Consider the following 16,226-nt stretch of genomic DNA (forward strand, 5'->3'; position numbering starts at 1 on the left):
TAATATCTGCTTAGATAAAAAATAAAAGTCTGTATGGATTAAGAGATAATCCACTAGATAGATTTAATCTGCCACATGTATTACTTCCCCAAAGAAAAGTATTGGGAGGGGAAGGTTGGTTTGGCTCAGTGCCCAGGATTTGAAGGCAGGTGATATATTCTCCTTTCTTCTGCAGGCCGCCTTTTCACTTGTCCCGAAGCATGCATCCTGCCCAAAGGGAGGGGCTGTCGCTGTACGCCTCTTGCTTCTTTGCAAGTCGCATTGAATCTAACTAAAGGGGTTTCTCAAGCAGAAAGGAGCACCACAAGCAAAATAACACAGCAATGACTAATAGGATAGGCACGGGGTAGGTTCAGATGCTGATGGTGATTTTGGCTGTCTGAGCACAGGGTTCTGAGGGGCAGTAACCGGCCATTTTATTAACACTTACCCCTCCTGTCCTGATTGCAATTGCCTTTCAAATAAACGCCACTCAGTAACACACTCCTTAAATGGAGGTTGAGGTCTGAATGCCACCTTGCTCCAAACACTTTGCCCCTGAAATCCATAGCAACAGCCCTCTCCATCCCTTCCTGTTCCCTTTCTTTACAAATGGCAGGTTGACTCCTTGGAGTAAGTTCAGTTTCCACAGCAGCAGACATACTGAAGTTGCTGGAGGACATTTGAACATGACGGGTTTTTTTCCATGTATTTTTTCAATATCAATATGGTATATTGTCTCTTTTAACCAACACATGCAACTGTATCTTGAACTGTACATGCATAACAGTCATGCACTTTTAGGAGCCTGTACATGTGATGGAATTTGGATTAGTTGGATTGAGGGGGTTTAATATTTTTTTTCATAGTTATCTTGCTCGGCAACAAATAAATTAATTCTGTAGACTGGTGTGTATTCCTTCTGTGTTGTGGGCCCGCATCTGTACCACCTCAGGTGAAGGTTTTTGGCAGATCTCTTAAGGTCAGTGGGATTTGGTTTGTCAAATCCTAGAGTAGGAGATCACAGGAGAAAGTACAGTGTGCCTCAGAGAAGAGCCATCGTGGTTTGAAACACCTGAGATGGCACTGGACAACTTCCCCAGCTTGTGCTGGGAGCAGGCCGTCTGCCTGAACTGTGCTTTTATGGGTGAATGTAATCACTCTCGGTTATATTTGGTGGGCAGTAGGGATGGATGAAGCTATAGATGTCTTCCGTCTTTCCCTTCTGGATGCACCATTACTGTTGCAGCTAAGGCACAGTAATTGCCAGCCATGTTCTGTTTTTAGGGATGCTTCCTTTTTAAGAGAGGTTCTGGCAAACCTTAAATGAGAAAGACGTATGCAGCACTGTGGGCTGAGAGGTGTTTTGTTTTCTGTTCTTCCCTTGATGCTGCCCATGTGCTATGGGAGGCGTTAGTACCCTTGGACCAAGAAGCACTTTGTAATAGCCAGTGCACTGCCTGTGTTTGGTGGGGGCGTAAAGGGAGTTGTGGCACCGTTCCTCTCCTAAACTGGGTGTCTTAGAGGATGAATGCTAAATGTGGAAGTGGTTAAGGGTGAAAGGTAAGGATAACTGGGATTCCTTGGAAACTCCTTTGCTTCTTCACAGCTAGCGAAAGAGTGAGTGTAGGAAGGGAGAGGAAGAGGTTGATACCTGGTGAAGCATTGGGGATAACGTGGGGCAGGAAATGGAGTAAGGGAAGCATTTGACTGCCTCACTTGACCCACTCACATTCATGGAGTGGAAGGGAGGAGAACGGTTACTGGTTTCCAGGCCTGAGCTTGCATAACTGTTTGCTTAATGCGTCCTTCTGGGAGAGAAATATGTGCCTTCTCAGCCCCTGAGAATTGTGTCTGGGAGTCAGCAGGGTACTGGCTAAAAGGCAATTGATACCTTGCTTTTATTTGGACCTTCAGGAGGGCTTTGTTGAGTTCTTCTAGGGTCTACTCACAGGTGAGAGGGAAAATTGTATCATTGATTTGAGGGAGACTGGCAAAGCAGAAATAAATGACCAATTTTTTCAGTTTTGAAGGAAGTAAAAATAGTCAGATGCCCCCAGGAGCAGTACTGGAAATAGTGTCAATCAATACAATTATGAAACATCTAGAAAAGAGGTGAACTGTGAGGTGGGAAAATTTGCTGGGGAGAGCAGTTAGGGAAGACTTAGGTCCTTCAGAGGCATCTCACACTTTAACAAAACAAGGCAATGGAACAGCCCTATGACACATGAAATTTGCTGCAGACAGGTGCTAGGAAATGCACACTGAAAGGAACAACGGAAACAACTCTGAGAACCTATCAAGTGTATAACTGATGTGGACTTACTCCACTGAGACAGAGGGAGGGTGTGGGAAGGAAATCATGAACAGATTTGTACATAGTGTTGGTACAAAATACAAGCTGTTAGGCTGTGTTTGAAATAAAAGGATGGGGAAATGGAGAATAATTCTGAGAGGGGGAATCTCATGAGGTTCAGTTTTTCTCATCTCCCACTCCAAAAAAGAATAAAGTAGAAACAGGCTGTGTGCTCTCCTGTCATATGCATAAGGAAGGATTTTCATGCCTCCAGAAAGAGGGGAGCATGGCTATAAACAAACAGAAACACTTAAAGCTGTTTCGAGAAAGAAGTGGGGGTCTTTCAGAATGATACAAGGTGAATAGGCTGCTTGTACGTGCTGTTTTTTCACTACCTACAATGGAGGGGCTTTAGTGGAGTCCATTTCTGTACTGTAATAGGGAATGTGCTGCACAGCGTGAAAATACTTGAAAAGACGGGTTTGGTACAGTTTGAAAATGGGAATCATGGATCACTGCTGATGTCAAATTTGTTGCTAAAAGGAATTATACAGACAGAGTGGGAAAAAAGCATAGAAGCTCTCTACTCAAAAGCAGAGAGGGACTTTTGGTAAAATTTAAAGACAATACTTCAGATTGATTTTTACAGGCACAAAATGATCCAATGGAACTCATTGGTACAAAATATTGCTGAAGTGGAGTGCTATCTCTCCTAATGGGTTGTATAGCCATAAAAATATTCTTTGCTGGTTTTATTAGAGGGGTGAAGATTCAGAACAATTTTCAGCTTTTGAGCTTGAAGCTAGGGAGATCCTGCTAGTTATGCATGGGGAAGGAAGGTCTCTTCTGAGAAGGTGACTCCATAGTTACCTGTAGCTGATGCCTGGTCCCGATGTCCCTCCTAGCCTCTGGTTGAACCTGTGTGACAATTCCTGCAGCGTGGTAGTGACTGTGTACGACATGCTGGCAGTTTCAGTCGTGTCCCTGGCTGCAAGGCGTCTCCTATAAGCTTTGTGGGAAAGCAGTATGTCCACGGGGTGAATGCAGAGGTACTTAACCAGTGACCACTATCCCCTGCTGCCACAGAGTGCTTTTCACCTCAGTCCCGAAGCATTTTGATGCTGATCTAGTTACGCAAAAATTATGCAAGTTAGTGTGCTTTATTGCTCCAAATGAGGACCTAATGTTTAACTGATGTGGAAACCAAATCACAAAGCTGTGAAGCAACATGGAAGAAGTCATGCAACAAACTGATGGTATAGTAGAGAACAAGACAAGCCTTGTGAGTCCTGAACTCTGCCCATTAGCATGTGTTGCCTTTCATTTTTAGCAAGTCATTTTTATTAAAAATATGTTGGCAGTTGATAACTGGCTGTGGCTTTCTTGTCAGCAGTACCTACAGAGAGGCGTAGGGCTTGTGGTACTCTGGTGTCACAAAAAAGCTGCAGTTCTCCGTCTTTCTGTGCTATGCCTCAAACAGCCATGGGAACATTGTGCTGTGAGTCACGGACTAGACCTACCTTCATGTCAGAGTACATAAAGCTCTCAATGGGACCGAGACAAGCATATCTCAGCCAGCACTCTTTTGCCCTATGAAACAATTCACTCCACTGAGATTCCTATTCTTCCCTGAGGGCTTGGGCACTGGCTGTTGCCAAAAAATCTCTGGCTCTGGATTCTTCATCTTACGAAAGGTGCTTGCCTCCTAGGATCTCTCAGCGGGTGGAGGCCAGCCGGGCACAGCTTCAGGCAATCGGTGAGAGAGTCACGCTCGCCCAAGCAAAGATTGAGAAGATAAAGGGCAGCAAGAAGGCTATTAAGGTACTGACTTCAGTGAAGGCTGCATGGCCTCCCTTCTTCCTTCCACCTTCTCTCTTTACTCCTGATATAAGCTCTGGAGAAGAACAGGTGCTCGGCTGCCGCAGCTGCTGCCTGCTCACCTCTCCATGCCTTGCTGCTGAGCAGGGCTGTGATGAGAATCCCCTTCCCGAGTCAGTCAATTGATGATTTTTAGACCCATGAGCCACACAGCTCCAGGTCTTATGAGGCCTATATAGATTGCTGCCCCAGCTGTTTCCTGAGAAAGAGAAAAGGCATGTGCTGAGCTAAGCCCAACACCCTCACACTTCAGGCTCGTAGACACTTTGGCTATTTGAATGAAAGCTGCTGTTAGAGAGCCTCCCCTTCAGTGCATCTTAATCCCATTGAGTCATGTAAAACTGGTGAAAATCCTTCTTTCCCCATTCTTGCTCCATTTTGTACAGTATTTCCAACTCCCTTCCTGCCAGTGGAAGCCTTTTTGCCAATGATCTTCTAGTACTTATATAGAGAGAGAAGCTCTGGCACTTCCAGTTTCAGAAGTGAGAGCCCATGCGTGTTTGGGTCTGTGCAGACAGCCCTTAGGACCCTGGTGACTCCAAGGCGGTCCATTCCCACTGGCAGCACAGATTGTGTGCTTATGCCACTCCACATGTTACTGTATTGTAGGATTGCCTAGTTGTTGGGATTTTTCAGACCCTCGTTGTTTCTCCACAGGTATTTTCCAGTGCTAAGTATCCAGCCCCTGAACGGCTGCAGGAGTACAGTTCAATTTTTGCTGGTGCAGAAGACCCAGCTAAACAGAAATGGCCAAGACATAAAATTCAGAGCAAACACCGAATGCTGGATGAGAAAGCTCTGCAGGTAAGGAGGAGGAGAACAGACCTTGAGATGAACAATCAAAGAGAAGCTGGGAGGCTGTTAATCTCTTTGAGGAAGTAGACCAGCGCTTTAGGATATAGGCTGGGAGCGGAACATCTTTTCAGCTTGGCCTGTTGGTGGGTGTGTGTGAGGTCAGGCTAGGAAGCTTGCGGAGCTGCTAATTTGAGAGGGCCACATCAGTACAAGACCTTGCCTGGGTGTTTGAGTGCTCTGGGTGGCTGTTGGCTGCCAATTCTCTGGAGCAGTTCTGTTTCCTGAAATGCCACCTTTCCTGCAGCAATGCTGGTGGGTGCTGCTGGCTAGGCTTAAGGCTTCGGCTGTGCATAGCAAGGCAGCTGGGATCAGGGTCATAATTGTTTGAAAAATAGTTTCTGAAGGCTCTAATATAAGTGTTGGTGAGAAGGGAAAGGTAAAAGTGCTTGTGAGTGTGTCAGGAGAAAAAGGAGTCATTAGAGCATTTTTCTGTCCCAGGAAAGCATCACACTTGGGTATTGTCCCTCCCTGGTTCCCAGCTAAGTTTTATGTCTTGCAGGGGAAAGATCATTTTGCTTCCTTACATCTTTTGTGCTTTGCTTCTCCTTTGCCTTGTGTTCAGCTATTGTGGGTTGCAAGCCCTTCAGAGGGGCTGAATCTCTCAGTACCCAGCACAGCTGGGGCTTCCAGGTGTGCCCATAGGACGGATGTCTGCAGCTGGTGGTGTTGAAGGAGGTCCTGAAGTATTGAGTTCCTTTTTAGCCTGTGGATTGAGTGGCAGGGAGGGGCTTCTTAGGGAGGTCTGAGAAGTGGTGGGTTTGGCAGGAAATGCAACCAAAGGATTCTCCAACAATTTGGGTCAACATCCCCGGGTCGGAAGGAGAGGAGGAAGAGTTGCTGTGCTTAAAGTTTAAAAGTTGCTGTGTATGTGCTGTGCCAGGAGTAGTAGATGTGCTCTTCCTGGCAGGTTAGGGATCAACCTGACAACTTCCCTGCTCTCCACCCCTAAAGAGACTTCCTTCCTCATCCCTGTGTGCCTTGGCCCAAAAATAAAGCTGCCACTGAATAATTTATCATGCTAAACTTTCCTGAGTTTTAATGGAGTTGAGACCTCACACAGTGAGGTAGTTATGAATATTTCAGCCAGGCCAGGGAAGCAGGGTTGCTGGACAGCTGGCAAACTCGAGCAGGGTTCGTGCTTCCTTCGAGCCCTGGCAGTAGCGCAGGGCAGAGCTGCGTGGGGCCTGCTGCTGGCCGGCCAGGGGAGGCCAATTACAGTTGTGCTATCTGGCTGCTGGCCCCATCCCATCAGAGCGTGTCGGGGGAGCAGAGGCAGGCGGTGAGTGGGCAGGGGAGATGCTCTTCCACCCTGAAGGGCTGGTGCCAATGTACAGCCCCTCTTACAGGGAGGGGATTGAGAAGAGCATCAGCTGGTAAAAAGCAGTGTCCTGCAAAGAGCAAATGGTGTGCCCATCCAACTGGCCTGCTGGCTCCAGTAGGCTCTGCATGCCCTTGCCCACAGCCCCTGCCATCTGCCTGTGATGCTACCTCTTCCCTGTCCCAGGCGGTCTCAGCACCATTGCCATGTTCTGCCCTTCGTGACCAAGGCTGCCATCACCACAGGGACTTTGTTGCAGGCCCCGGGGGATGTCTGTATTTGTTCCTCCCCTCCTGTGACCCATCTTTCGATCCTCCTTTGGTGTTGTTGATCTTTCTCTGGCTTTGCTGACCCTGCTTCATGCAGCGGTCTTGTTACTCTTGCCTAGCTCCTGCAGCTCTTCTGTGGGGCAGGGGGATGCTGCTGTGCTGGTGAGTGGCTGTCAGCTGATGAACGATGGAGGGGCCTGCGCCAGGAGCAGCTGGTGTGCTGAGTGGGGCTCGGTGCAGCTGAGCTCTGACCACATTCCGGGGGGACAGGCCCTTCTCGGCCATAGCTGAGCACGGAGCCTGATGTGCCTTGCAGTAATGAAATGTGACAGAGGGAAGTCTGATGTTTGCATTTATGCCCTCCTCAATTATTCAGGGCTTTCAGCAGAGGCTTGCTGCCTGTTTTCACTTCTAATGAGGCTTCTTTGCTGGGAGCAGTCGCAGTGGCCTTTGCTAACTTCACTCGCGCACGCACACACATGCCCCACCAGGAAAGCAAGCCCTGCTCGTGTCAGTTTGAGGGTAAGTGGTGGCAGCCTGTGCTCAGCGTTTAGGGTTTGTGCTCTGGGGGCAAAGCAGCTGAGTTGGAAATGTGCATGGTTTTGCACTTTATTTAAAAATGCTTCCCTCCTGGGAAAGTCTCCTTTCCCCTTCCACACCCCAAGCAAGTGAAAACTCAGCTGTTGAGAGGACACTGTTTAGGCTGGTAAGGTAAGCACTGATGGATAAGAGTGCCAGAAACAAGGTCCTTGCGGTAAGCCTGGAAAGCCACTTGCTTTGCACGTTGCTGTGGTAGCAGCTAAGCAGGGTTCAGCAGTGAGTTGGCTGCAGCCCTGTGGGGCTTCTCAGGCGCTGGGCACTGCCTTTGAGGTGGGAACTGTGTCTGGGTGCTGCAAGTGCCCCTCAGGAGACAAAAATGGGGTGGGAGGCATGGTCTGCCTGGTCTGCCTGGGCTTGGGAAGAGGTCCAAGCAAAAGTTACAGTCCGCTGCTGGAGTAACCTTGCTAGGCTTCAAAAATGTCAGTAACTTGGCATGTCCTTGTGAATTCTGCCTCTCTCAGAGTCCACCATGGGCGTGGGGAGTCTAAACCAGGTTTTTGGCACTTGCTCATCTTCAAGTGCTTTTCGAGCTAGCCTCAGCATTCCATGGGCATGGGGGGAATGGGGTTTCTGGTGTATCCCACCAATTTCATTTGTAATAGTGGGTGCTTAATTAAACTTAAGAACCAGGGTGACTATATTAACTGTAGGCTCTTAGGAAGAAAAGTGCCTGGAAATGCAGCGTCCTTAGGGGTGTGATCCTGCCAGGTGCCAAACCCCAGGTTGGGGTGCTTGAGCGTTCAAGTGGCCCCCATGACTTCAGTATGTTGACGTTGCTGAACCTTTGGCTTAAGGCCTCAATGTCCCTATAAGAAAACTAATTTTTAAATGGCGTGTTAACTTGTGGAATTCACAGTTGCAGGACATTATTGACGGTGTCTAACTGTTCTAAATTTCAAAACAGATCTAGGTACTTGAATAAGACTAGCACTTTGGTGGCATTTAAATTAAAAGGATTATGTAGGGCCTCACGTTTCAGAGTAATACTCATGCTTAGTGCTTTTATAACTTAGATGAGACTTGTAAGTAAATGTAGGTAATGGTTGGTTTCTCACTACGCCCTTAAAGTGATGCACAGTCTTCCAGTGCTAATTGAAGTCTACAAAGAGAGAATTAAAAAAATATATATATGACTTGAGGGCTCAGTGTGTGTGAACACTTCTAGCAAAAACGTCAGTACTCCCTCATGCTTAAAAAATTAAACATTGGGAAATGAATATTAATGATCAAAAGAACCTTTATTTTTTAATCTCTGCTTCTACAGTCTCTAAATAACAATTCATGTATTTTTGCCTACTTCTGTAAAAATTCAGGATGTTTATTTCAGTGTATTTTTCACAAGTTGGAACATGTTATTTGGGGGGAAAAAAAATTAAATCAAAACCTCCCAGGTCTTTGCTTATAGTATTTTATAGACTCAGAGCATCATACAAACTCTTAGTGGATTAACTGAGCTGTGACTAAGCCATTTTCCAGGATTTCTGGCTAACAAATTCAAGACTGAAATTTCAATCTGCAGGAACTGCTTATGTCGCTGAGATGTGGTCTTAAAACTGAACCAACGGTGGTCTCCATTTCCCCCATACAAGTACAAGGAGGGAAGAAGGACTCAGAGAATGCGATAGAGCAGGGATGCTGGAAGTAGTGAGGCAGTAGGAAGCTGTGGACAGTGTTTGAAGTGGTCACCTTCTGGTGACGGAAGAAAACCACAGGAGTGTGGCCAATTATTTAACCTGGCAAACTGTCCTGGTTAGTGCTTTGGTTTCTTCTGGTATGAATACTTACCACCTCGCAGCTGCTGGGCTGCTGCTGGTCCTAGTTTGTGAAGAAAGAACAGGAGTTGTGAAGGGTCTGACGAAAGGTGTGGGGAGGGGTCTGGGGTGGAGGTTTGTCCATCCCAGGCTGTCTCTGGGTTCAGGAACTGATGCCTTTCCTCCCTCTACAGCAAAGTGTGCTGTGGGCACTGAGCTTCATCCCCCCGAGCATCTGGCAGCGGGCGCTGTCACGCTAGCTGAAACACTGCTCTGATCTGGGATGGCAATTCCTGTTCTATATAAAAGTCAAGCAGTTCAGATGTAATAAGTCCTTTTCTAAAGGGAGCTCTATATATTATGCATGAAGTTTTAGAACCAAGAGAGAGGAGATTTCAGTTCATTAGAGTTGAAAACTCCTGCAAATCCCTCAGGCTTTGCAAAACCATCTGGCACATGTTCCACCCTGCACACTCCCTTCTGCCTGATCTCTTGCCTAGTGCAAGCACTCTGTTTTTTCCTAACCTCTTTTTCCTTTGCCTTCCCTGCATACCCCACCGGTGGGATCACATCTCTTAAAACATCAACTGAAGGCAGCAGAGGGGAGGTAATAGAGATGTTTGGGGGACTCTGCCTGCATGAAAATGTCTAGTAGTTAGAGACACCGTAACAAATGCCTTTTAGACTGCGGTGCTTGATCACTGCCTCTGGCTATAGAGCCTGAGTGGTTGTTTTATTTTGGTGGATCCTTGCCACAGCAACACCTGTTCAATATGACCCATCCATGGCACCAAAAGCACATGCCATGAGTCTGAACTGCTGAGATTTGCCATGAGTGTGGGGTTGCAATGTTGTCTGTGTGCTTCCTTGCTCAAAGGGAGGTGGAGAGGGAGCAGTAGGGTTCCCGGACCATGCAGTGGATCCAGCAGTGTGGGTTGTGGTGGCTGGGGAGAGCTGTCTCAGCAGCTGTGGTTTTAGTGTCTTACCACCTGTTATCTGTCATCCTGCAGGAGAAGCTCAAGTACTTCCCTGTGTGCCTGAACACCAAAATTCACCAGGAGGATGATGCAGAAGAAGGCCTTGGCAGCCTCCCCAGGAACATCAGCTCCCTTAGCTCCCTGCTGCTCTTCAACACCACCGAGAACCTGTGAGAGCTTGAGCAGTGCTGTGCTGCTCATCTGCCCCTGCTTGTCCTCAGAGGAGCTTTCCCTTCCCCAGGGGCAGCAGTAACTGCTTGCTTTCCTGGGAGTCTTAGATACCAGGCTCCAGTTAGGACAGAGTTTGGTACCTCTCTGCTGGCTTCCAGCTAGCAACCCTTTCTTCCCCACTCTTCCCCTTGGGTGGAAGGAGTTGTTTTGTCTGCACCTGATCCTCCACTCACCTGCTTTCAACCCAACTTTGCACTTCCCTTCCCTGACTTAGTTTTTCCTGTCATACCCCTGTAATAATTTCTCTCCGGCCTTGAGAGCTGCTGTCACTCCTGCCCTTCTCTGCCCCATGTGCCTGCCTAGGTTCTGCTCCTTCTCCTGATGGTTCCTCACAGCAACACTTTACCGCTGTTGCTGCTTTAATAGCTGCACGGCCTCTCACTGCAGTTCCCTTTCCCATTGGGCTTTGCCTCATGCTTCCTCCTTGTGCCCATACTGAAGAGCTTCTTTAAGCCCTTCTTGAGCTTTCAGCTGCTGGATCTCCTCTTTCTTCTCCTCAGCCACAGATTATTTCCCCTCTTCATCTTTCCTCCTGCCCCTTGAGTGACAAGTCACCAGGAGAGACTCGTGTCCTGCTGCAGGTTGTAGGACGGTCTCAGGCCAGGCGGTGGGAGGGGGCAAGCTTGATAATGATGGCAGTGCAGTGGGGCTTTGCTTTAGGATGAATGTGGAGGCTGCACTGGCAGGGTGGGGAGCTGATCACCTCCTGGTTGTGGAGGGGAAAGGCAGGAAAATGGGGCTAGAAGAAGGAAACTGGAAGGCCCAGTATTTTCTACCTGCGTGAGTGAGTCGGGAGGTCTCCACCTCCAAGGCTGTCTTGGGTACGCTGTTTCTTCTGGCCTTGGCTCTCAAGGTGGCATCACTGAAATACTTGTCCTCTACCCTTAGGTACAAGAAGTATGTTTTCCTGGATCCTCTGGCTGGAGCAGTGACCAAGACCCATGTGGCTCTGGAAACAGAGACAGAAGAGAAGCTCTTTGATGCTCCTCTTTCCATTACCAAAAGAGGACAGCTGGACCGACAGGTGAGATGCAGCTGTGGGGATGCAGCTGCTTCCCCTTCAGGGGATTGTGCTCAGCTCTCTGAGAGGAGAGGGCTTCTGTAGGGTGGAGAGCAGGGAGGAGAATGGCCTCTCATGGGGCTGCAGGGTGTCTCACTTATCAGAAGGACCTTGCCCATTTTTGAGCTTGAAGTCCTGGTTTGGGCTTGATGGATGACACAAAATCCTCAAACTTGGCAGGTGTTTCTCTCTGCTCAAGCCGTTGCTGGGTGGTGTGACAAGAGTAATGTAATATTGATTCATCGTGCTGCTAGACCTCAGGGCTCTAGAGGATTTTGGAGGCTCCATCACTTGGATAATCCCCCTTGTGCTAACTCCTGAGCCTTGTGAGGAGTGTGAAGGTGAGGTGCCATGGCTGGAAGGTACCTGGGAAGAGGCCTGTGCCCCATTGTTCCTGCTGGGAAGGGGCGCCTGCTGGTGCAAACAGAAGGACCAGCCAGCATGAGCAAAGGGTTTGTGCTTGGTGTGGGCATGGGGCAGGCAGTGCACCAACCCAGCTGCCCCAGCATATGACTGACCTTGTCCCCAACACCTCGTAGTGGCCATACCTGGAGCTTTGCTGGTACGTGGTTGAATGTGTGGTTTGGTGCTGGGGAAAGAAGCCTGGGAGCCATTTGCTCATCATGTTGTACTGGAGGAGATAGATAGCAGTGTGTGTAGCAAACAAAGCCCTTTATTCACAGTGCACCTTTAGTACTGTTTTGCCTGTGTGTTAAGCACAAAACCAAACCTCTAACTACTTGGTTGTGCTTCTTCTGCATCTTAATATCAGAACTGGTTCAGGCACCATTCTCTTCTGGAGGAGAAGAGACTGCCCTATGTAGGCTGCAAAAGTTGGTGCCTGAGACCTTCAGGGGATGATAGTGTCCACTTGTAAGAAACTAGGAAGAGTCCTGCACCTCTTCCTCCTGCAGCCTGCCTTTTCCAAGCGTGATCTGCAGGGGGTAGCCTCCAAGCACGGAGAGCTGCTAACAGGACAAGAGCACAGAGTTGTAGGGGTAGCTGATGAGCAGCCACTGTACCAAGGCACACAAGCCCAGCTCTGACTGCCGCCCAGGCTGTTCCCTGCAGTTCCCCTGCTTGCTGCAAGGGAAAGCAAGTGTGTAGTCGGTGCCTTATCTTTTTGTTTTGGGTTTCCTTTAGGTAGCTGAAAATTACTTCTACGTGCCAGATTTGGGCCAGGTCCCCGAGATCGATGTGCCATCCTACCTGCCAGACCTGCCTGGCATTGCTGCAGATCTCATGTACAGTGCTGATCTGGGCCCTGGCATCGCACCATCTGCCCCTAGCAGTGCTATTCCAGAGCTGCCCACTTTCAACACTGAGTCGGTGGAGCCTTTGCAACCAGGTATTTCCAATCCCTGCTCCCAGGACCCTGTGAAGGAGGAAGGCAGGGACTGCTAGAAGGTGGAGACAAGGCAGAAAGTCCCTTGGTGATTTCAAGATGGATGTTGGAGATACCTCTGGCTTGTGCTTGGGCCTGAGTCAAAGCTGCAGCCTGCTCAAGTGCTGGCCAGACTCCGGGCCCATCACCTCCCTCACCCCCTGCATGGCTAGGGAGGAGGGAGTGCGGTGTGCAGGGACTGGCCTTGTGGCAGGCTGGTGGGATGCCCTTGGGCAAGCTGGGCAGGCCCAGTGGGATGCAGCTGGGGAGGGCAGAGTAGGGGAATCTCAGAGTCTGCCTTGGCCCTGCCTGCTGTTAAGGGATGCTGCACAGGGTGGGAGTGCTGTGCTACACGGTGCCTGCGGAGTACTCTGATCTGTCGCCACTGAGGCATGCGAAGCTCTGAGCTGAAGCTCTCAGTGTGCTGTCCTCTAGGACACTTCAGATGCAACTTCTTTCATCTTTCAGACCTTCAAGATGCTGAGCTATTGCCGCCGCCCCCACCACCACCTCCCCCACCACCTCCTGTTATGCCAACTACTGTGCCTCCTCCGCCACCCCTGCCCCAGCCCACAGCCCCCTCTGAGCCAGCCCGGACAGCGAGCGAGGAGAGCAGCAATGCAGTGCCTGTAGGTAAGGGCTGGGCATCTCCACACCTTTACCAGCAGAATCTAACTCTGACTCCTTGGCTTCAGCCAATGTCCTTGGTTCCCTGTGGCTTCCCAGCCTTCCGGCAGAGGAGGGAAGCTGCAGTGGGAGGGGAAGCTGCTCCCACCTGCCTGGGAGCTGCAAGCCTTCGGTTTCCCCTTGGCGGGGCTCCTGCTGGCTGGGCTGAGCATAAGCCCATCACTGAGAGGTGTCTGAGCTGGGCTCACAGCCCTGAGCAGAAGCTGGCGGGGTATCGGAGCAGCCCTTTCCATGGGGATTTGGCTGGGCATGTGGCTGGTGCACTGACCCGTGGCTGCTGCCTGTCTTTCCTGTCCCTGCAGCTTTGGTCCAGGGAGCCCCGAAGGAGGTGGTGAACCCCTCTACTGGGCGTGCCAGTCTCCTGGAGTCCATCCGCCAGGCCGGTGGCATTGGGAAGGCCAACCTCCGCAGTGTCAAGGAGAGGAAGCTGGAGAAGAAGAAGCAGAAGGAACAAGAACAAGGTGCTGAGGCTCTTCAGCAGAACTGATCTTCCTTGCTCTCTGCCCCAGGCTGGGGAGGTGTAGGTCTGGGGGGAGACGGGCAAGCCAGGAGGACAGTGAACATACGTAGAGCAGAAAGGTTGTCTCTCCTCACAGGCTGGTGTAGGTCTCAGGTGTTTCCCATTCAGCCAAAGCTCTGTGAACTTGCTAAACCCCATCTGCCAGAAGGGTATTCGTGTTCTTGATGGAGAACTGCTCTGTCTCAGGGCACGTGTAGAAGTTTCACGTGTGTTGCATGGCGGGCAGACACACAAAGGAAACCCTGGGGCCAAGAGGGGCAGGGCTGAGCTGGTTGAGCACGTTGGTTTAGGTAGCTGGGGAGGATATTGATGGAGCTGGTTTGGCAGAATGAGACTGCAAATACCCAGCCCCTCAAGGAATTCCACTCTTGGATTTCCCCAGAAGATGCCATTACCCTGCGGTGCCTGGTGTTTTCCTGCCCTGAAACTGGAGTATAGTGGGAGAGATTAGGGGTGTGATACAAGATTAGACGTTTGGTTTCTTTTTCTTTAATCTGAAGGCAGTATTGCAGGAGAATGCTTTTGCTGTAGTACTAGGTTCAGACTGATGCTTCTTCTTGTCTGACTTGTTTTGCTCTGTTTCAGTGAGAGCTACAGGACAAGGTGGAGATTTGATGTCAGACCTCTTCAACAAACTGGTGCTGAGGCGCAAAGGTACTGTCCTGCAGGGTGGGCTGCTCCTCCCCCCTAGGAAAGAGGGAGAGCACTTTCTGGCACCTCAGTTGTGTCAGCCACAGCCCTAGAAACAGGAACAGAGACACTTTCCCCGGTGAGTGTGCCACAGCGTGGCTGGGAGTGTCTGTACAGAGGGTGAGCAGAGGAATCTCCACCTCAAGTCCAGCTGGAGGCACTGGAGGAGGTTGTGACTCCAGGGCAGAGGATGGACTCTGAAAGCTACCTGTGAGGAAGCTACAGCAGTGTCTTTTTTTAATTCTGTACTGGGGCAGCTGGGCCGCTCGCCCATGGGGGCACCTGAGTTGCCCCGAGGCCTTGGCAGGTACCCAGGGCATTTAGGGCCAGTGTCACCCCTCAGAACCTGGCAGAGGGTGGAGGAGGGCATGGACTTGCTCAGCTGGAGCTTTAGTTAAATGAGCCCTTGGTGCAGGGCTGTGGTGGCATTTACGCATTGGCTCTTCTGCTTGCCTGCGTCACCTGGGTGCTGGGAACAGCGGTATGAGGCACGGTTTTTGGCATGGTTTTTCCCCTCCCCTTTGCTGAGCTTCTGTGTTCTCTAGTCCCCAGGTGTCACTCACTGGTGCTTTTCCTTCCCTCACAGGTATTTCGGGGAAAGGGCCGGGAGCCTCTGCAAATCCCGATGCTCCTGGAAGTCCTGCTGGTGCCTTTGCTCGTATGTCGGACTCAATACCACCCCTCCCACCCCCACAGCAGCCCGTGGGTGAGGAGGATGAGGATGACTGGGAGTCATAGATGGGGTCAGTTGAGCGTCAGACTCTTGAACTAAGCACCTTTGAGAGACACCAGCCTGTGAAGGTACCTCCTAGAGCGTGGGCACTGGCAAGAGACCCTGTCATTTCTTTTTGAAGAAGAACAAGAGCAACAGGAGCTAACTGCTGCTGAGGTTACAGTTATCAATGAGGGTTTTTCTTCTGCTGTCTGCTATTCTCCACCCCAAGTACTACATTCCATCTCAAATGCTGCTGCGGCTCACACTGGCGCAATAAATCCTGCCTTAGCTGGCAGGCAGTGGGGGCTGCCTGTGCTCAGAGGATCAGAACTAACTTTGCTCCTGATTTAAAGGGCCCTCAGTCTTTCCTAATGTGACTGGTGATGACTGCAAAAGCATCTCTTGCAGGCAAACAGCCCTTGCCTCATTTGTCTCCTTGTGCTTGCTTGCTGAAGCTCCTGTTTGCTTGGTTGTTGCTAGAAGAAAGTGTGTATGTGTCCCTTCACAGGGCTCTAATTCCTGGTGCCTCTGCACTTGATGGTTTCTTTCTCTACCTGGCTTATGGTAATTCTTTGCCTGTTGCCATCTGAAAAATTTCAATAAAGTTGAAGGAAGCAGGTCCTTGCAGCCTTCACTTTGGTAAAAGCAGGAAGCGTGCTCAATTAAGAGTCTGTTAACAGAAAGCCCAGCTGTCCACTCTCACCTCAGGGGAGGCTAGCCTTACACCCCAGCACCACCGGCCACAGGGCTGTTACAAGCAGGTGCCCCCCCGACTCCCACTGCTGCGTTCACCAGGGTTAAGGATGGCTTGTGGCAGACAGTGGGGTTTGTACCCACTGAGGGTGCAGGAGAGTCACAATGGAAGTTTCTCAGAAGCAGCTGTTTCTTTCCCTGTGGGGCTAAGTAACATATAGGGAGTGGGTACCAGCTCTGTGTCTGATTATAAGTGCTTTCTTCATTGTGAAGAGCCTCGAGAGGTAGCATCCAGCTGCTGAAACTGGCAGGGAGGCAAAAGA

The 16,226-nt window shown here is 50.0% G+C and overlaps 1 protein-coding gene across 2 annotated transcripts in view; it reads left to right on the plus strand.

The window, feature by feature from the left end:
- Positions 1-15,875, plus strand: part of WASHC1 (WASH complex subunit 1) — a 45,818-nt gene extending 29,943 nt beyond the window's left edge. For both annotated transcript variants that reach the window (XM_050897353.1, XM_050897346.1), the window contains 9 exons: positions 3,985-4,096; positions 4,811-4,957; positions 9,957-10,093; positions 11,043-11,178; positions 12,358-12,562; positions 13,067-13,231; positions 13,588-13,746; positions 14,391-14,459; positions 15,082-15,875. In XM_050897353.1, the coding sequence (XP_050753310.1) occupies positions 3,985-4,096; positions 4,811-4,957; positions 9,957-10,093; positions 11,043-11,178; positions 12,358-12,562; positions 13,067-13,231; positions 13,588-13,746; positions 14,391-14,459; positions 15,082-15,233 (1,282 nt within the window). In that variant the 3' untranslated portion in view covers positions 15,234-15,875. The remainder of the gene's footprint in view (positions 1-3,984; positions 4,097-4,810; positions 4,958-9,956; positions 10,094-11,042; positions 11,179-12,357; positions 12,563-13,066; positions 13,232-13,587; positions 13,747-14,390; positions 14,460-15,081) is intronic.
- Positions 15,876-16,226: the final 351 nt, after the last annotated feature.

The sequence above is a fragment of the Gymnogyps californianus genome, chromosome 1, assembly GCF_018139145.2.
Source record: "Gymnogyps californianus isolate 813 chromosome 1, ASM1813914v2, whole genome shotgun sequence".
In the NCBI taxonomy this organism is placed as follows: domain Eukaryota; kingdom Metazoa; phylum Chordata; class Aves; order Accipitriformes; family Cathartidae; genus Gymnogyps; species Gymnogyps californianus.